The 21,866-nt window shown below is 41.6% G+C and overlaps 1 protein-coding gene across 2 annotated transcripts; it reads left to right on the top strand.

Annotated features, from left to right (window-relative positions):
- Window positions 1-96: 96 nt before the first annotated feature.
- LOC120026060 (SWI/SNF-related matrix-associated actin-dependent regulator of chromatin subfamily B member 1-A) lies at window positions 97-15,918 on the top strand. Of its 2 annotated transcripts, XM_038970848.1 has the most exons (10): window positions 97-212; window positions 914-1,025; window positions 1,372-1,480; window positions 2,047-2,184; window positions 4,676-4,803; window positions 7,989-8,155; window positions 11,851-12,041; window positions 13,157-13,168; window positions 14,064-14,195; window positions 15,233-15,918. In XM_038970848.1, exons 1-10 carry the CDS (start codon window positions 129-131, stop codon window positions 15,270-15,272), a joined length of 1,113 nt encoding a protein of 370 aa, XP_038826776.1. In that variant the 5' UTR covers window positions 97-128; the 3' UTR covers window positions 15,273-15,918. The 2 variants fall into 2 exon arrangements, with proteins under 2 accessions (XP_038826776.1, XP_038826777.1); XM_038970849.1 differs by lacking the exon at window positions 13,157-13,168.
- The last annotated feature ends 5,948 nt before the right edge of the window (window positions 15,919-21,866 follow it).

Here is a 21,866-nt window from a genome sequence, read left to right as displayed (position 1 = left end):
ATACAGTTTTTATATATTTTTTATCTTATCTTCACAGGACATCGCACCTTGGCGCCGAACTGACACTTTTAAACATGGCAGTTTGAGCATGCGCTGTGGAGCTTTGTTACTAGCTAGCTACTGTAAAAATGGCGTTAAGCAAAACCTTTGGGCAGAAACCGATTAAATTTCAGTTAGAGCAAGATGGAGACTTTTACATGGTTGGATCAGAGGTATGTATGAGCTGTGTGATAACGGGAATATTTAGCTGGCAACATAGCGTACTGGCAGCCAGCATTTTGGCCATCATCAGCCTGTGCCATTGCATTGTTGTGTCTGTTCTGAAAGCTAACGTTAGCAGCTAGCTAGCTAGCTAGAGCTTAAACTAGCTAACATCCCGGTTTGCAGAATGAACAATGTCTAGCTAGCTAACGTTAGTTCTCTACCACGGTCAATATTGCATGCAGTTACAGTGTAGCCTATGAGAATGCTGTGTATTGTAGTAGAAAGCACAAAATCAACTGAGCGCACCATTGACCCATTCAATGGACAAACTCCTTTCTACCAAGCTAACGTTAGGTATTGTTGTGACCGTCGAGTTGTGCGCTGGGTGGTTCTCTCCCAACATTGTTCATTTAACAACTCCAAACAGCTACTCTCTGCCCATATTATAGTCCAACACTATTGGAGATATGAATCATAGGCAGAAACAAGATATAGCTAACTAAAGTAGACAACTGTATACATAGCAACTAACAAGCCTACTCAACTCCACGATGTACAATCGTAAATCGTTGAGTTTCGTCGGCTAACTTACGTGCTCAGTTACTACTTGGCTACATGACGTGTAAGGGCTTCGGGTTGTTTCTGGACTGTCTGAGCCCTATACTCTACTAGTAATCACAGAATAGCTGACTCTCTTCCTTGCTCTCAGGTTGGAAACTACCTGCGTATGTTCAGGGGCTCCCTGTATAAAAGGTACCCATCACTCTCGAGGAGGTTAGCCTCAGTAGAGGAGAGGAAGAAAATTGTAGCATCATCGCACGGTGAGTGATACGCTCTTGTCAGAAATAGCTATTTTATTGTTATTCGCACAGACGGCAAGTAACGTTAGCATCATTTTTTGTGTCACGTTTCACAAACAGGTGTAGACTAACTGCTCACTTATTTGTCATTTTTTAACAATGCAGAGTTAAAGATAAAAAATAGAAATAGTGACACGAGGAATAATTACACGGTAAATAACAATAACGAGTAAAAATAACATGGCTATATACAGGGAGTACCAGTACCGAGTCGATGTGCAGGGGTAGTAGGTCATTTATGTTGCTATGTACATCTAGGTAGGGGTAAAGTGTGTATTAACACAACACATGGTTACATAACTTTTAGCCACAAGTGTGACTCTGCTGAAGGCCTCCGAATGTGAAGAGATTTTCGAGGGGAACGATGAGAAGTACAAAGCTGTTTCCATCAGCACAGAACCACCGGCCTACCTCAGGTGATGCCTCCTTGTTATCTGCATTTACATATTTTACATTTTAGTCATTTAGCAGACACTCTTATCCAGAGCAACTGACACTAGTGAGTGGATACATTTTCATACTTTACATACTGGTCCCCGTTGGAATAGAATCCACAACCCTGGTGTTGCAAGTACCATGCTCTACCAACTGAGCTGGACGGGATGAATTTTTGTATTTATTTAACCATTATTTAACTAGGCAAGTCAGTTAAGAACAACATATTTACAATGATGGCCTAGGTACAGTGGGTTGTTGTTCAGGGGCAGAATGACAGATTTTTACCTTGTCAGCTCGGGGATTTGATCTAGCAACCTACTGGCCCAACGCTTTAACCACTAGGCTACCTGCCACCCCAATTGCATAAGAGTCCTGCATAACATCTAGTGCATGACAATATTGACTACTAAATCTTGGGAGTATGTATGCAAAATGTGCCTTTTCAAGCTATCTACAGGCACCTTGGCGTGTGAACAAACTGAAATGGGTTTCATTGGTCACAGTATTGCATTTTCAAAAGTCCCTACTTCTCTGTCCATCTCAGGGAGCAGAAGGGGAAGAGGAACAGCCAGTGGGTTCCCACGCTGCCCAACAGCTCCCACCACCTGGACGCTGTTCCCTGCTCCACCACCATCAACCGCAACCGCATGGGCCGCGACAAGAAGAGGACCTTCCCCCTGTGGTGAGGAAAGCCCACCCACATTGGCCAGTGTTTGTGGATGTATTTAAATACAGCCACAAATAAACCTTGATTGCTTGTGTGCCATTTATATAGGCGTGCCCTTTATTTTTTATAATCTTTACGTTTTTCACATTTTAAAATCACATATATATATATACACACTTTACAAAAATACAGTCCAACTTTCACATCAATAAATTTGAGTTCATAATTACGTAACATCATTTTAAGATGTGTCCATTTCTTCTTTTTAGTTCTGTTTTGATTTGTTTAAAAAAATAGTTAGAACAAAAAGTTGTTTTATAGTCTTAATGCATCTTGTCTTCCAAATTGAGAAACATTGCTGCATTTTTCAGGCTAGGCTAGGCTGACTCTTGTGGAACTGTCTTTCTACTCTTTTTCTCATTGACCACTGCAATGTACTTTCTACATTTCCCTTGTGAAAATAAGCTTTCAGGAAAGTCCCGATATGTCCACACGAGATGATGAATCTCAGATCTGCTTGCTCAACGGCTCTCATCTGTGAATGGATGACTGCATAGCCGTGATCATTATGGGGAACCTTCAGAGTGTGGGAAAATGTAAGGGATGGTTCAGTCGCACTCTATATCAACCTCCTGCTCTCAAGCTATTTGGGGTTCAGGAGATGCAGTCTGAGACAGAGGTCATCCAGGGTCACTGGGACTCCTCTGGTTTTTACATTCCGTAGAGTTGCTCATTCATCATCAGCTGCTTTTCTGATGGTCTTCCAGAAAGCAACCACTATCTCCTGTCCTGACATGACAGTCTATGAAAACATCCCTCCCTCTCTCCCCTTTCCCACAGCCCACTTGTCTAGATCACACAAGCATTTCCTTGTGTGACTGGAACTTATCAAAACACATCTGTTTATACAGGGGCGCTTTTTGCTGACCTTGAAAGATGGAGGCTTTTAAGTGCCGTTGCCATGTTTTCAACAGGCAGGGTCTCTGACCGTAGTTCTTGTTTTCATGTCGGAATTGCAAGGCAGCCATCTTTGTTTAGTTGCTGTTTGCGTTTGTAACTACGGTTTAGATAATAAATAGAGAAGTACATACTCAATTATGTTAGGGTCTTGTTTATCTGATGGTAGAAAAGTTCGTTTTGTAATAGGACATCCTTAACTTGTGAAATGTAGGCCTGAATAACAAAATTATTTGAACAAACAAAGAGTGATGCAAACTAGGTGAATAAACAGTGATTACTTTTCACCTTGTATAGCCTAAGTTGCTAAGGCAACAGGGTGGGATAATAAACAACACTTGTTTACTTCGGAGGTCTACCACTTCTGTGGGTTTTGAATCATTTTTAAAAGAATGTAGACCTAGTATCACTTTCCCAGCTAGGTTGTCAACAGTTGACACAGTCTCCAAAAGGCCTATACAATTCTAGAAATCACATCTTTCTTTTTTTTTTTCAAGGCCTTGAAAACACAACGTAAGCATGTCTGGCTCAAAGCATTGCTCCTTTTGCTGTGGTTTTGGTGAGACCCATCTTGTGGCTTCTCTCCTTTCTCTGGCACATGTGATCTGTTTAACAGTGCATGTTGTGCACTCTGAATGTTAGTGTTGATGGACATCTAGACTGGTAAATACCCTACAAATCAGTAGAGCAGACAGATCCCTGAATCTTTCAGTCCACCCAATTTGGCAGGACAATAGAATTTGCCATTGTTGAATTAAGCAATAAGGCACGAGGGTGTATATGACCAATATACCACGGCTAAGGGCTGTTCTTATGCATGACGCAAAGCGGCGTGCCTGGACACAGCTGTGGTATATTGGCCATATACCACAAACCTCTGAGGTGCCTTATTAATATTATAATCTGGTTACCAACGTAATTAGAGCAGTAAAAATACATGTTTTGTCATACTCGTGGTATACGGTCTGATATACCACGGCTGTCAGCCAAACAGAATTCAGGGCTTGAACCACCCAGTTTATAATTTTATTAGGATCCACATTTGCAGAAGTCATGAAGTCTGCTAATATTCCTGGGGTCCAACACAGAACTTAAAAGACTTCACTAGAATGCGTAGACTACTACCCTGGCCAATTCTTTGTGTGGAGCCAACTCTTCTATTTTTGTCATGCCATACATATGGTTAACATGACAAATGAACAAACACAGAAAGGAGTTGGCTAATGTTCAAACAGACTAGACCACCAGGCTAGTAGAATGCTGACAGAGAGACAAAGAATTCCCATGTGATAAGCATCAATTCATCATTCCCAATGGTGTATCAAATATGGCCACCGGTGTACAATGACGTTGATTGGATTCATCTTTTGCTAGCAATGACCTGCTGGAAGTGAGTAAAGGCTAAATTGGCGGTAGATTTTAGAGCCTGCTGTTCACGATAAATGTCTTTAATGGGGTCTCCAATGACTGTGGAATGCCAACAAATGTCGTACTATCGTTTCGTAGATTGTAGTTTAATCTAACACCTTGTCTTTTTCCCTCTACAAAGCTTTGACGACCACGACCCGGCGGTGATCCACGAGAACGCGTCTCAGGCCGAGGTGCTGGTTCCCATCCGTCTGGACATGGAGATTGATGGGCAGAAGCTCAGAGATGCGTTCACCTGGAACATGAACGGTACTGCTCCACTCTCCATCCGCCGGGAGGAAGACTGCTTTAGAGCAACAAAGTCTAGTTAAGGGTGTTATTCTGAAAACAACCTAAAAGGCTGTAGAATCGTTGCCTGTGACAGAACCGGCCTCAAAAGAAAGCAACACTTTGCTTTATCTTGGCCAGGTCGCAGTTGCAAATGAGAACTTGTTCTCAACTAGCCTACCTGGTTAAATAAAGATAAAATGAAATAAAAACACTGAATGCATCTCATTAATCTAAAGTGGCTTACGATAGAAATGGGAGAAAGACGTTAATGAGAGAAGCGTTACTTGACATACAGACTAGATCTATGAGAGAATCTAGTACGTACTGGTATTCAAGAAAGAGAAGAAGTTCCTGAGAATAGATTAAAAGGGAAACATGTAGCTCTCGTAGTCAATAAATTGTATATTGACAACGAAATGATCCGAGACACAAAGGCTATTCTAAAAATTACACCGTTCTCAGAGGAGTCGAATAATGGAACACCAAATACTAGCCATGGTAGGGATTGTAATAATTTTAAAGAATTGATAGAAAAGCAATTACAATTAAGTAATTGTTAAATAAACTACAACTACACTATACCATTCAAGATGGGGAATGTAGTAAAATAATTATTGAACTTTCTATTTATAGTATTTTATAAATGGATAAGACGAATTGGAACACAAGTACTCAACATGGTGGAGATAAGCATAGCAAACAAAATACATAAGACACAGTATGTGTGGATGGAAGGTGTGGTGTGTGTTTTTGTGTTTGGAAAAGTGTGGCATTAAGTGAGTAAGAAAGGAAACGGTTGTGTATCCCAGAACCAATGTATGTCTGTGAGCAGGGGTTGCGAGAGAGAACTTTACATTTTGTGCAGATGAGGGATATACATTTTTAAATAAATTATACATCTATACATCTATTTATTTTCCTATCATGATGGAACGGTCCCCAAGCCTATACCCTAGACACCCACCTGAGCGACTCATCACTAAAGAGAAGTCTATCTGTTTTATGGGCTTACTGTAAGTTGCCTATATGCAGCCAAAACAGAAAGAGGAATGTGGACAGAGACATAATAGAGGTAGCACAGCCCCCTCAAGATTCTGAGTCTGCCTGGCAGGGTTGGTCCTACAAAGCCAGAGCCCCCTGATGGACGAGCATAATATACAAGGAAATTCTCAAAGCTGCTAATAAGAACCTTGATGACCTTGTCCCTAGCCAGTGGGTATTCCACCCAGGTAGTGGCAGTGCTGGCAACACTAGCTGCAGTAACCCATGGGGAGGGGGTCACACTCGGACAATCAGAGAGGGAGCAAATTATTGTGGCCCTGGCGGTACAAAATAATCAAAAGGTCTGACTGCTCAGAGATACTTGGGAAAATGGTCACAACAGGCGGGGGGGTGGGGGGTGTATGTGTGTGTCAGGTGAAGGGGGTGTATCTGATGTCCATCACCTAGGACTTGACATTGATTAATCAAATCTCCCCATTCTTGCCAATTTTGCTCAATCTTGCTTGCATGCTTTCTCAAACAGCTCTAACTGTATATGCATTCGTAAATCAAGTCCTTTCTTGAGTTGGGCTCTGGGATGTAACAACTGTTGAGCATCTGAGCTTATGGTTGATTGTGGGGGAAAGGGGTTGAGTGTGTGTGTGTGTGTGTATCCCACATCTGTTGCTACGGGGTAAGGATTTTAGTGACAATATAGGATGAATCACAATAATTGTTTGCTAAAATAATTGCTTGACAAAAATGTAATGCAATGGTTATAGGTAACAATACTTTGCGTGAACTGTCGATATTATTACGCATATTAATTGTTAATGATGGAAAATAAGATATGCAAGATTTTTGAATATATATATACACTACTGTTCAAAAGTTTGGGGTCACTTAGAAATGTCCTTGTTTTTTAAAGAAAAGTACATTTTATCCATTAAAATAACATCAAATTGATCAGAAATACAGTGTAGAGATTGTTAATGTTGTAAATGACTATTGTAGCTGGAAACGGCTGATTTTTAATGGAATATCTATCTACATAGGCGTACAGAGGCCCATTATCAGCAACCATCAGTCCTGTGTTCCAATGGCACTTTGTGTTAACTAATCCAAGTTGATCATTTTAAAAGGCTAATTGATCATTAGAAAACCCCTTTGCAATTATGTTAGCACAGCTAAAAACTGTTGTGCTGATTTTAAAGAAGCAATAAAACTGGCCTTCTTTAGACTAGTTGAGTATCTGGAGCATCAGCATTTGGGTTCGATTACAGGCGCAAAATGGCCAGAAACAAAGAACTACTTCTGAAACTCGTCAGTCTATTCTTGTTCTGAGAAATTAAGGCTATTCCATGTGAGAAATTGCCAAGAAACTGAGGATCTCGTACTACTCCCTTCACAGAACAGCGCAAACTGGCTCTAACCAGAATAGAAAGAGGAGTGGGAGGCCGCGGTGCACAACTTAGCAAGAGGACAAGTACATTAGTGTCTAATTTGAGAAACAGATGCCTCACAAGTCCTCAACTGGCAGCTTCATTAAATAGTACCCGCAAAACACCAGTCTCAACATCAACAGTGAAGAGGTGACTCCGGGATGCTGGCCTTCTATGCAGAGTTGCAAAGAAAAAGCCATATCTCGGACTGGCCAATAAAAAGATTAAGATGGGCAAAAGAACAGACACTGGACAGAGGAACTCTGCCTAGAACACCAGCATCCCTGAGTCGCCTATTCACTGTTGACATTGAGACAATAACATTGATGGAAGCTGAAATATTAAAGCTGGGGCTTCCTTCCTATCCTTGTGAACCCTTTGTTTTATGTACACTGATCTGAAGATGCATGAACATACACATAGGAAGCCTCTTACATTTACATTTAAGTCATTTAGCAGACGCTCTTATCCAGAGCGACTTACAAATTGGAAAGTTCATACATATTCATCCTGGTCCCCCCCGTGGGAATTGAACCCTGGTCCCCCCGTGGGAATTGAACCCACAACCCTGGCGTTGCAAGCGCCATGCTCTACCAACTGAGCCACACGGGACCACACGGGACCACTCTTCATAGAGTATTGAGATTCACACCTGCACTCTCCAAATGTAGATGAGGAAGCCTCTTTAGACTATTGAGACTCACCCCTTCATTCTTCCACCTTCCTCTCCCGCTCCTCCAGAGAAGCTGATGACCCCGGAGATGTTTGCAGAGATCCTGTGTGACGACCTGGACCTGAACCCACTGGCCTTCGTCCCGGCCATTGCCTCAGCCATTCGCCAGCAGATAGAGTCCTACCCCACAGACAGCATCCTGGACGAGCAGACTGACCAGAGGGTCATCATCAAGGTGGGTACACACACACAAGGGACTTTATAAAATCAGTTGTATATTTTTTGCCTGATTCTGTTTTTTCTCTCCAGATTTTCACTCTCAAAATCACACAAGTTTGTTTTAGTCCACAACAGTGCTTAAACCACTTCACGAGACCACTTTTGATGTCTAGGAAAAATATGATATAGTTTACATTTTGGGTTTAGTTACCCTTTAATGCCAGTGCCACCAGCCAGAGACCGTTGTTTGGTTAGCAGTGTTTCTGTAGCGTTCATGTAATTGCAGAGTTTGGGAAAACAAATCTGCACTGGATTTATGCAAATAATCATGATATCACTCTTCGAGCCCGAACGATGGAATTAAAAAAAAAAAAAAAAAAACGATTTTAGGGAAGCTGATACTGATTTTATGGAAGCAAAAGTCACGATTAGTGACTATATCTGCCGTTTAAAAAATGAAAGAGGTGGAGAAAAGCATAACAATTTTTACACATTGTGCTCCAAAGGATTAACAGATACTCTGATTTCTTAACTAAGTATTTTAATTACAATTTATTTTAGAACATTTTATTTGTGGTTTACAGGATATCCACCTCTAAATACGATAGTGAAACATGTTTAGTTTACCTTCTTAGGTACAACTTAAAGATGTGTATCTATGGCAGTGGATAAGAAGTATGCAAAAGTGTTTGTGCTAAACCACCACAAGGGGTGGCTGGATGAATTAATTTAAATTTGTCTCAAGTCAATCTGAAACTGCACTGTTCACAAATAAGCATTGAAATGCAGTAACATGCCGTTCGTAACTAGGTGTCAGCATTTGTCTTGAGTAGATTTACTAGTGTTTACAACAGTCAAAAGTAACACACTTTATGGCAACCTAGCAGTGAGAGTATATTAGATCAAGCGCAAGCTAGCTGTTCATTATGACAGTGTTTCCTTACAGAAACCATATGTACATTACACCGTAATTCAATACAAAAGCTATTGGCTATAGAGTTAAACTGCAAATGTCATGCACTGATGACTGAAAACGTTTATGCAGGCAAATGCTTGCCGTACTGGTTTTACTCACGGATTCTAATTTAGCTAGCTCACTAATGTTAGCTACTTATCTCATCATGAATGCAAGCACATGGCCTGAATGATAGCTCTGCACCAACTGTCTTGCTTTTTGCAGATTTGTGAAATCAAACTAAATAATCACACCAGCTAACGTAATAGGCCCAGACAGTAACAGTGTTCTTTTTGTATCAAGGACGATTGTTCACTTTGGCACCAGTCCAGTGTTAGCACATAAGGGAGATAGCACATAGCAACCATTTCGAATCCCACCGTACCTTCTCCGCTATGCAATCTGGTTTCAGAGCTGGTCATGGGTCTACCTCAGCCACACTCAAGATCCTAAACGATATCATAAACGCCATCGATAAGAGACATTACGGTGCAGCTGTATTCATCGACCTGGCCAAGGCTTTCGACTCTGTCAATCACTACATTCTTATTGGCAGACTCAACAGCCTTGGTTTCTCAAATGATTGCCTCGCCTGGTTCACCAACTACTTCTCCGATAGAGTTCTCAGCTCACTGGTCACCATAGCAGCACCCACCCGTAGCACGCGCTCCAGCAGGTATATCTCACTGGTCTCCCCCAAAGCCAATTCCTCCTTTGGCCGCCATTCCTTCCAGTTCTATGCTGCTAATGACTGGAACGAACTGCAATAATCACTGAAGCTGGAGACTCATATCTCCCTCACTAGCTTTAAGCACCTGCTGTCTGAGCAGCTCACAGATCACTGCATCTGTAAATAGCCCTTCCAACTACCTCATCCCCATACTGTATTTATTTATCTTGCTCCTTGGCACCCCAGTATCTCTACTTACACATCTACCATTCCAGTGTTTAATTGCTATATTGTAATTACTTTGCCACCATGGCCTATTTATTGCCTTACCTCCCTTATCTTACATCATTTGCACTCGCTGTATATAGACTTTTCTTTTTTTCTACTGTATGTTTGTTTATTCCATGTGTAACTGTGTTGTTCTATGTGTCGAACTGCTGTGCTTTATCTTGGCCAGGTTGCAGTTGTAAATGAGAACTTGTTCTCAACTAGCCTACCTGGTTAAATAAAGGTAAAATAAAAAGTCGCACAGGTTGCTAGCTAGCTAAGCTAACTACCTTGCTGGCTAGGTAGTTCCTCCACAGAGGGACTCTGGAACTCTGTCAGTCACCATCGTGTTCTTGGTCACCTTCTTGACCAAGGCCCTTCCTCCCCAATTGCTCAGTTTGGCTGGGCAGCCAGCTCTAGGAAGAGTCTTGGTGGTTCCAAACTTATTCAATTTAAGAATGATGGAGGCCACTGTGTTCTTGGGGACCATCAGTGCTGCAGACATTTTTGGTACCCTTCCCCAGATCTGTGCCTCGTCACGATCCTGTCTCGGAGATCTACAGACAATTCCTTTGACCTCGTGGGTTGTTTTTTGCTCTGACATGCACTGTCAACGGTGGGACCTTTTATATAGACAGGTGTGTACCTTTCCAAATCATGAATGTGTACATTTCTAAAAATAAAAATAAAAACGTTTTTGCTTTGTCATTATGGAGTATTATGTGTAGATTGAGGGGGAAAATGTATTTAATCCATTTTAGAATAAGGCTGTAACGTAAAAAGTCAAGGGGTCTGAATACTTTCCAAATGCACTGTAGGTACTTCAAAGAGCTGTCAGTCAAGGCATACATTTCTGTCAAAATAAGCTCCCCGCCCACTCAGCCTCTTTTCAAACTTCCTGGTAACCATGAGCGAGAAATAACTGTTCAGGACCTTTAACTAAGCAAATATGATGAGGACAGGGCTGCTTGCTTGGTGAAGTGTACTTTTGATTATTTACTTATTCAAATATGCTGTCTGTGGCATGCTACTCACCATCAAACCACCATGTCTACTCTCTTTCACGTTGTGACCTAGGACTGAATGATGTTCAATGAGCAGCTTGTTGAGTGCCCTCTTCAGGCAACCTTTGAAATATAAAAATGTGTAACACAAATGAGCAGACGTATTTGTTTATCCTATGTATATAATATCAACGCTTTTATCTGTGGAATAAAGGCCTATATAAATATTTATGCGGAAGGCTAATATCGGCCGTTAATCGATTTACCAGTCGGGCTCTAATCATTCTGCAAGGTAGGCATAGGCTGCTTTGTAGTGAAAAAAATGATTGACAAGGTTTTTGGGAAAGCCTTTCCATCTACCTGCAAACGGTTATCGTTAGCATTATCGCTAACGGCTGCACAGGGTGATAACCAGACATACGAGCGCCACAAAACACACACAGATGGGCATTCCTGTGCCCTTTCAGAAAGTTACAGGAAAATACAAATATCTTATTCATTTTGTTCATGTCTTATGATTAACTTTGGCAAATGTAATGACTTTTGTAAGTTTACTATTTAATTCAAACATTTTTGAATGTTCCGTTTTAATGTCTGAATTTCCTTGATTCCGTCTGCGTTTTCCGCAACGTGGATTTTATAGGGACACACACACTTCACTGCTGCAAAGGTCAAAGACTATCTCAGTAGTAAATTCCAGTGTCTGCATCTGGCCCACGTGCCGCCAGTTTGAGACCCCTCTTTGTCACATCACTCGGATACAATACTGTATCTCTTAAACTGTTTTTTTTTTTTTGTGTGTGTGTGCGCCTCAGCTGAATATCCACGTGGGAAACATCTCCTTGGTGGACCAGTTTGAGTGGGACATGTCGGAGAGGGAGAACTCTCCGGAGACTTTTGCCCTCAAGCTGTGCTCCGAGCTGGGCCTGGGAGGAGAGTTTGTCACCACCATCGCCTACAGCATCCGTGGCCAGCTCAGCTGGCACCAGAGGACGTACGCCTTCAGGTAACACACACACACAGGACACCCTCCCAGACAAGAACCTTCACACACTCATGCTCGTTCAGACATATTAATGTCCTATGCGTTGCCTGGAGTACTGATGGAATTGAAAGTTGAAGTGGTAGAAATACCTGTCCATTCTGCTTGCAGTGTCTTTGTCGCAACACCCACACACATTTTTCAGCCTAAACACAGCATTCCCCAGAGTCTCATTCTGTCCTGTAGAATACATGTCTTAAATACTCAAGATGTGTGGTTGCCTGCATCATGGAACGTTGCTGGAATAAGGCCAGAACGCATTTAGTTCACCTAATGTTACTATGTTCTGTGTTATTTTAAGATGAACTGTATCTCACAGTGACATGGACTGGGGTCAGGTTAAGGTGTTTGTGTGTGGAGGGTTTAACAGTTGGCTGCTTACCTGTGACTCAAAGTGGATTTAGATTTCAAACACATAGACTGCTGCGTCCTGTTTACATCACTGAGTACACAAACACAAACACACACACATCCATTATTTACAAGCACGAGTACCATGTGTTTTCCCACCAAAACAAAAACCTTGCTACCCCCTCATCTGTTCAAGTAGTACTCTCCAGCCATTTGAACCCTGAAACAGTTCCTTTTAGCGTGTAATGGCATTCGTTTTACAAATTGAAATATCTTAACGTTGTATAGGTTTTCCCCCTGCCAGTGACAGACATACAGACCTTTTGTTTGTGTATGTGCTCCTCCCCCACTCTGCCTTGCATGGTTTGTCTCATCCCATCAGCTTGGCTCAGTTCATTTGGGACTCTTGGATCATTTGGGACCTGCTTATCAATCAGTGTTGGGCTCAATTCCATTTCACTAATGGTGATTTCATGAAATGGAAAAAGCACATTTAACAAATTGAGAAATGGCAGATTTTTTATTGGTATTAGTAAACGATTTACATTCAATTGGTTTTGAGCCCAACCCTGATGCCAATGCTTTTCGAGTCATTTCAAGCCATTGATTGTGTGTAAATGGGAAATGAGGAGTTTAGCTAACATCGTCATCATCATGGCTTTTTTTGTTTTGCATTGCAAATTAATTCTCTTTTCTACTCTCTCCCCCCACTTGTCTGTCCCTTATAGGTCTGATTTCAGGTCAATATGCTTTTGAATTACTTGAACTACCCCCCCTCTTCCCCCAAGCTTAACCCTCTACCACCCACCCACGTTCTCTTGACACGGTCTGCCCTGGGAAGCTGAGTACATTTACACTTTATATCTCTTTCTCTCTCTCGTCTGTTTCCTTAACTTTGCAGGACACGCCCCCCCAAAGTATGGAAACTCTATTAACTGTTTATGAAGAGTAAAACCTATGAAGTTGTTTGAGGTATTCTGTTTCTGCCAAGTCAGGGAAAACTGTAGTTATCACTGTTGGTTTGTCTACAAACTGCAGTCCGCACATAGAATGGAAAGGATAGTCAAGTACTGTGTGGCTTATTGTCACTACATAGGGAGAGGTTCAGAAATCCAGGAAGTATCTGACAAAACGGTTCCACTGGTGCCTTCCTATCTATTGTCCTAGTTCTTAATTTGTCAAACTGAAATGTAATGTGTTATTTTGGAATCCCTTTTACCAGGTGGAATAATAATGTTTTGTAGGCATTTTGACTAGAGGTACGTAAAATGCTGTAGTGGTCCGAGCAGCTTTTGATTGATGGCTGCTTTATGACTGTTTCAATGCTTTGGTTAAGTGTGCTTTACTTTTCTACTTTTACATGGCATCTTGGGTGTGAAAAAAATACATGGTAGAAATAAGTTCCAATAAGTCACATTTTTGTCCCTTTGTATGAAGGGTATGTCTATTCCTCATCAAAATGGGACTAACCCACAAGAGCGACAAAGTTTATTAACTTTTTTTTTCTCCCCAAGATGCCTCTTATTTGCGCTTCCACTTCTTCAACACACCATGACTGCAGCATGTCCCATCCTGGGCGCTCTCTTCCTCGTTTGTGTCTTTGATTTCCTGTCGCTCTGATGTCATTTCCTGCAGTGAGAATCCCCTGCCTACGGTGGAAATCGCCATCCGCAACACAGGCGACGCTGACACATGGTGCCCCCTGCTGGAGACCCTGACAGACGCAGAGATGGAGAAGAAGATCAGGGACCAGGACAGGAACACCAGGTAATAGAGAGAGACGGCCTGCCATTCAAAACCTGACAGGAATGCCAGCTAATAGAGAGAGAGATGGCCTGCCATTCAAAACCTGACAGGAATGCCAGCTAATAGAGAGAGAGAGACGGCCTGCCATTCAAAACCTGACAGGAATGCCAGCTAATAGAGAGAGAGACGGCCTGCCATTCAAAACCTGACAGGAATGCCAGCTAATAGAGAGAGAGATGGCCTGCCATTCAAAACCTGGGTTCTTTCTCAATTCATCTTTCCTTTCGATTCCTCGCATCCTCTACTTGCCTACTTCTCAAAACCCATTGGAGAAGAAGGTTCAAGGGGGGAGACCTTGGACCTTCTACGGTTGAGAAGGTGGGTAGATGGGAGGACTCACAGAAAGACAGACATAGAGCCTTCCTCTACGACTAGCGCCCTCTCCTCGTCTCTGTCCACTGCTGTAGAAGGGCTTAAAGGAATCCTACGCTCAAGTTTCCTTTTTTGTTCATTAGTCCAAATAGTTGTGTATGTCATCAATGAGGTTTTCAAGATAGAACACGCATCATCATGAGTTTTTGCTCTGTACTGTTCTATAACTTCAAAACTTGACTGCTGACATGCACCATTTTTGGGGGGATTGTATTCATGAACAAAATACTAAAATATGTTTTTTGTGTGTAGTATTCCTTTTAATGGACGAAGGAGCATTGTAGTGGAACTTATTAGAACCCACCTTGTCCTCTAGGAAGAGATCATTAAAGAAAGTGGGCTGCCCAAACATTAGAGAGACAGACCAGTAAACTGGAAGGTTGAGGAAGAGACCACGAGATGGTTTTGCCTCAAAATCAGACACATTGCTTTTGGTCTGCACCAGTCAGACCATTTGAAAACTGATCTGGGCAAAACCAGTTTCTAATTTGGAATAGGGCATCTGGTCAGCGGTATGACAGCCCCTGTCCTACGTCATCAGATTCCTCATTTAAGAATCTTCTCTATTCATCCACCCGATCTGCCATCGGCCACATAATAACCTATTCCATGTCTTTTCCTTTCAGACGAATGAGACGACTTGCCAACACTGCCCCTGCCTGGTAGAGAGAAGCAGCAGTAAGCTACTACACAGCCTCTGGTCAACAAACGGTCAACCCCAATAGGCCCTCTGAGAGACACACACAAACTCAACAATAGACATTCCACTGGTCCCTTACAGCCCCCATAATGTTAACTAACTCTATGCTTGGCTGTCATGTCCTCTGGTCACTGATCCAGGACCATTGTCACATACCTAACTCCATTAATTACAAGAATTACGTTTGATCCAGGAACAGAGACTTTTGTTGAAGGAGCCTTATCCATTTCTATTGCCGAATCCCAATCCAAGCCCCTGTAGTGGTTCAAGCCGCTACTCATCTCTGATGAGACGAGGTGGTAAATGAAAGGTGCCATGGGTAGAGTGTATGGATCCGTATGAAATGTAGCTTTTGTTGTTTCTACGGACTCACCATCTAAGTGAGCTCAAACTGTAATACTGCTTTGGTGCACTCGTATCCCTCTTGATGGACGATGCAGATGGACGACTGACTGACATGTCCGTTTTAATAGAAACTGTTACACTCGAGCAGACTCAACTCTTGCAAATAATGTAAACTTATGTATTGTGCTTTCTTTTTGTAAAGGTGCTGATACTTTTAGTCAACGTTTTTGTTTTGTTTCCTTTTTTAATAAAATGCCATAGACTTCATTACACGTCTAGTTTGTTGCTCTACAATCTTCAACAGTGGGCTATTATTCATTGTCACTGTGAGGTACTTCAAGTAGATTTGCTTCAGTCTGTGTGGCTTTACGGCCAGCGAGTCGATTCTGTTTCTCTTCAGTTCGCTCAAGCTCTTCCTTGTGACCTAATCTCCCATACTGAAGTGCTGAATCTGCATGGTTTCTTGGTTAAACATACTTTTAACTCTGGTTCAGTTTAATCAGCTTAAATGGGGACTAATCTCTACACTCACACTTTTCACATTTGAGATATTGTGTTCTCAGGGTAAGATTTTCCAGTGTGACCCTTTGAAATTCAAGATGGCATATCTTTTATATGGTCCAGCAATTGGAGATTGTTCACATGAAACTGAAAAGATTAACGAAAAACCACAATCCTTTGGCAACCGATCCCATATCTTTCATTGGTGGCAGTGTTGGCACTGATGAATGAGCGGTAAGGGCTGTTTCAGAGATTTGGATGTTCCTGTGTGCCATTCACCACATTGTAAGTTTCATGCTAAACTACAGGAAATCACACTAGTATGCACTTGACATGCCTCCTAGGGCATTGTAAATGCATTTGAGTATCTCTCCAGATTAATTTTACATAAATGTGGAGAAAAAATACTTTACTAGCTGTGTTTGTTAAAGAATAGACCAGCTGGTAACACAACATTAAAGCTAATGGGTATAATGCATTGTGGTTATAATGCATTGTAATACCTGTCATAAACATGTATGACCCCCTTTCAATGTCTTGTACTGACTAAAGAGGTGCCATTTTGAAACAGTATTGCTACATAATATAAGCCTTATGACATAAATGCTCATACTGTACATGCTTATAACATCTAATAACGCATTATACCTGTCCACTTCATTAGCGACAAACCGGTATGTGAATTAATATGAATAACGAAGACGCATCTTTCTGTAACTGGCATTAAAAGCCTCGTAACACGGCCAAAAAACATTTCTGCTCAGAGTAGTTGAAAGTGGGGTCTTTCCTGTGTCTTGTATCCCCTATGGGTCCTCCTAATCTAGGCCATGGAGTTCCCCTACTGACTTCATACCCCACAGACAGGATGGCTCTTATTGGAACCATCATTCAGCATCTGGGGGCTCAGATTCCTACTGTATGCTTGATTGGTTGAAGCAGACCACAAAAGGATGACAGATCCATGACTAATGGAAAACAGAAAGAAAACCCCATCAAACTCATAGGAAGTAATCTGAATCTGGTTTGGGGAAAGTGGTTACATCGCTAGTTCTGAAAACCATCTGTTTCACTCAAAACATTGAAAATAGATTAAAATTGACACTCGTTTTTTGGAACCAAATACATTGTGGTAATTAATACCATAATGAATAAAAATCTCAACCGCAAATGTAAAGCACATATTGACATTACTGCAGCTACAAGCAGCTATGTTGGCCATGGCATAACAATTTAGTGAGCACCATTGAGAACTGTGAGAAATTAATGTTTTGGAATGATTGAAATAACATCCATTGAAATAAATGTTAACTTGAAAGGCCTCCCTATTCCCCAAAGTATCCCCCCCCATCTAATTTCCACCTTTGTTCACATAATGCAACACTGTTGTATCAGTCACTCTGTGAAACTGTAACTGTACATAGCTGAACTTTTAGGAACTTGGCAACGTCGTCTTGCCGCCTGAATAATGCATGTATAAAATAGCAGAGGTCATGTGTATGTGTCTGAGCCAGTACAGGCTTGCTTCATCCTCGGGCTGTGTTTCTCCTGCTCGACATGCAGATATGATTCTCTCTCTTCAGTGTCACCATAAGGACAAGTGCAGGATACTAGCAATAACTCGGGTTCACTTCTAAAGGCGTATCTCCTTGTGATGCTCCACAGTGACCGTCACAGAGAGTGATGAGGGTTGAAGGGGACACTGAAGGTGAAGTATTGTGGTTTATGTTGTTTCAGTGCCTTATTGTCTTTCCATATTCCTTTCTGGAGACATTCCTAATGAAAGGATCTGGACTGCATTGTGAAATTCTGTATAAACAGATCTACACTGAGTATACAAAACATTGGGACCACCTCTTTCCATGACATAGACTGAGCACGTGAATCCATGTGAACGCTATGATCCCTTATTGATGTCACCTGTTAAATCCACTTCAATCAGTGTGGAGGAGACGGGTTAAAGAAGGATTTTAAAGCATTGAGATATGGATTGTGTATGTGTGCCATTCAGAGGGTGAATGGGCAAAACAAAAGATTTAAGTGCCTTTGAACGGGGTACAGCAGTAGGTACCAGGCGCACCAATTTGAGTGGCAAGAACTGCAACGCTGCTGGGTTTTTCACGTTCAACAGTTTCCCGTGTGTATCAAAAATGGTCCACCACACAAAGGACATCTAGCCAACTTGACACAACTGTGGTAAGCATCCCTGTGGAATGCTTTTGACACCTTGTAGTCCATGCCCCAACGAATGGAGGCTGTTCTGAGGGCCAAATCAAACTTTATTTGTCACGTGCCGAATACAACAAGTCTACACTTTACTGTGAAATGCTTACTTACAAGCCCTTAACCCAACAGTGCAGTTCAAGAAGAGTTAAGGAAATATTTACCTAGTAGACTAAAATAAAAAGTAATTATAAAAAGTAACACAATAAGAATAACAATAACGAGGCTATATACAGGGGGCACTGGTACCAAGTCAGTGTGTGGGGGTACAGGTTAGTCGAGGTAATTTGTACATGTAGGTGGGGTTGAAGTGACTATGCATAGATAATAAACAGAGAGTACCAGCAGTGTACAAAAGGGAGGGGGTGTCAATGTATATTGTCCGGTGGCAATTTTAATAATTGTTCAGCAGTCTAATGGCTTGGGGGTAGAAGCTGTTGAGGAGCCTTTTGGTCCTAGACTTGGCATTCCGGTACCGCTTTCCGTGCGGTAGCAGAGAAAACAGTCTATAACTTGGGTGACGAGTCTCTGACAATTTTATGGGCCTTCCTCTGACACCGCCTAGTATATAGGTCCTGGATGTCAGGAAGCTTGGCCCCAGTGATGTACTGGGCCATACGCATTACCCTCTGTAATGCCTTACGGTCAGATGCGGAGCAGTTGCCAGACCAGACGGTGATGCAACTGGTCAGAATGCTCTTGATGGTGCAGCTGTAGAACCTTTTGAGGATCTGGGGACCCGTGCCAAATCCTTTCAGTCTCATGAGGGGGAAAAGGTTTTGTCGTGCCCTCTTCATGACTGTCTTGGTATGTTTGGACCAAAGGGGGGGTGCAACTGAATATTAGGAAAGTGCTCCTAATGTTTTGTACACTCAGTGCATATCAGAAATCTGTAGAAACCTAGTTTTGTGCTTTATCATTTTTTGCCTTGGAATGTGATGCAATATACTGTACAGTGTGGACTCAAATGATTGTTTGAACTGTCCAAAACCAACACCAAACCTCCTCCCGTTCCCTCCCCATCTGACCAATCAGTTATCCACCTCAGTGCATTGTTGTATTCATATCCAAATCTTACAAGGGGCATTTGGCAATCCTTGTAAGCCCTTGCAGTCACCACCTAATGAGAGCTCAGCCACTATAAACATATTGAGGAAAAGACATTGAAGTTTAAGGAAAGTGAAAAGAGTGAAGGAATGGCTTGTATTGAGAGCATCTGCTTGTTCTCCTGCTGCCCACATCAAAAGAGGAGGGATATTTACTGTAAGGCACATATGGATAATAAAAGAAAGGAAGCTTCAATTAATTTATGGTTTCTGTCAGGTTCTGTCCACCACTTTTCCATAGTGTGTATGTGTGAGTTAGGCTAATCATTTCAACTACCGTTTATCATCTTTTCAACCCCACTCTGTTTTGTTTATGGCAGAAGGTTTTAGTTAACAGGGAAGAATACTGGCAGCATACAGGTTTACAGTTATTCAACTCAGCCTCGCTCTGCGATGGCCGCAAAGTTTAAGTAATAGTCTCTTTTTTTGGACTTCCTGCAGCTTTCACTATGCCAAGTGACATCATCCCACACAAGGATGATAGGGATTTAGGGGAGAGTGGGGTAAATTCAGCCAAAAGGTTCAGTTGAGTCAGCCTTGTTTCTAGAAAACCATTTGACCAAATATTTAGGAAGATGTCATCATTTCAAGGAGTCTGAAGGAAAAACTACATGGAAAAAGAGGTAAGCAAGTTAGGTTAAAAAAAAAGTCAAATTAGTGTGTTAGAGGTTTCATGATGCATGTATCTAAACCAAAGTAGATAATTTTAAGAGTGTTCTATACATCATTTGGGGTCTCTATAAGCTTCAATATGAGGTCCTAAACCTGCATGAAAATGCCTCCTTGTAGCTGTGTGGGCAAATATAGTCAAAATGTTTGCCTTGGGGTAAATTGGGCCAATGGTTGAGCCAATTGGAGTGTTTTCTTCCCAGTCCTATAGCAAGGCATTATTACTGGGATATGAAGTAACAACATGGCCTATGTTTAAATTGTTAAAAAGACAAAAAAAACTATTGTGTTGAGTTTTGTTTGGGAAATAAAGATAATTGTATCTCTCAAAGTTGATTATTAGCAGAAATATCCAATCAAAACAGAGCCGTTGACACGTAACAAATTGGTGGCATTGGGGGCCAGAGATGACATGGTTGTGGAATGTGGTCCGCAGGGGAGGAGCACGGAACAGCCGGGTTCCATTTCCAACACAGTCGAACCCGGGTTCCATTTCAACACTGTGAGGAGGATAGATTGGTACCAGACCTGCTTTGGCACTTAGAGGATGAAGCCTTTGGGCCCCCAGCTCATAAACAAAAACATGAGCGCAGTCCGCATTAGTCCAGAACACTCCTTACATTGTCTGTACTTCAATGTCATGCAGCTGATGCAAACCACATGTATTTTGTTGTAATGATTAATAACATTACTGATACTGATCCAGCACTATACGAGACTGAAATGTTAGCATTTTGTGGCACGGAATTTATGTTTTTCACAAAACACGGCATGTTACTGTATGCAAGTGTATGCAAGTGAAACATTTCATTCACAAAACAACATTTCATTTCATTTAAACCAAGAGGCTTTTTATTGGTACCAAAGAATTTATACTAAATGATTTACATAGTAAATATATATTTCGGTTAAAAAAACTATTCTACGAAAGAGAAATGGTCAGGTTGTTAGGCGGGATACATGGTAAAAAAAACAGTGTTTGCGAGACATAATTCTACAGACAATGCTCTGACACCAAAACTACCAGTGCAAGCTTTATGAAATAGTTATCTTGCAGTCAATGACATCACAATATATCAAAAAGAGTGAGGAAATGGTATCAGTGGCCTGCACTGATACATTGAAGCATCAATGACTAGCAATTGAGGCTAGCTGCATGACAAATGGTTCCACGCTACAACATGAATAAGGTTTACAGCACCATCTTGGAAGGAGCAGTTTGTAAAAGAACTGAAGGACGTTTTACATGATGAGGTATCACCGTGACAACTTTGGATATGCAATGCTTGGCTTTCACCACTGTAAAATCATCACATCAATAAAGGGACGTTATACTCCCAAATCAAACTTTGTCAGATCTTTTCAGACCAAAAAAAACAAGTCTAATGTCAAGATGAATCTACACTCCTCCAGCAATATGCATCAACACCATTCATTTTGGATAGTGGCATATGGCTGGATCTACAAAACAGATGGCCTACTTTTGAGGTATAAAATGTCTATCAAACATTGATTTTGGAGTGAAATATCCCTATAACTGTTAAAGATAAAGCCCTCTATTTGAGGTACATCTTTACCTTCATTGTTGAGTCAGTTTTAGCAGCTGTGTGGGAAATAGAAAGCTCAGTGAGGCCGGAGAGAAAATGTGTGTCCCTCTCAAATAGGTTTACACTGCTACCTGATGGGTTTTGTCTAAACAATGGCAGAAAAGAAAGCAGG

This window comes from Salvelinus namaycush, chromosome 31 (genome assembly GCF_016432855.1).
Source record: "Salvelinus namaycush isolate Seneca chromosome 31, SaNama_1.0, whole genome shotgun sequence".
Lineage (NCBI taxonomy): Eukaryota > Metazoa > Chordata > Actinopteri > Salmoniformes > Salmonidae > Salvelinus > Salvelinus namaycush.
This window is presented reverse-complemented; position numbering and strand designations above follow the sequence as displayed.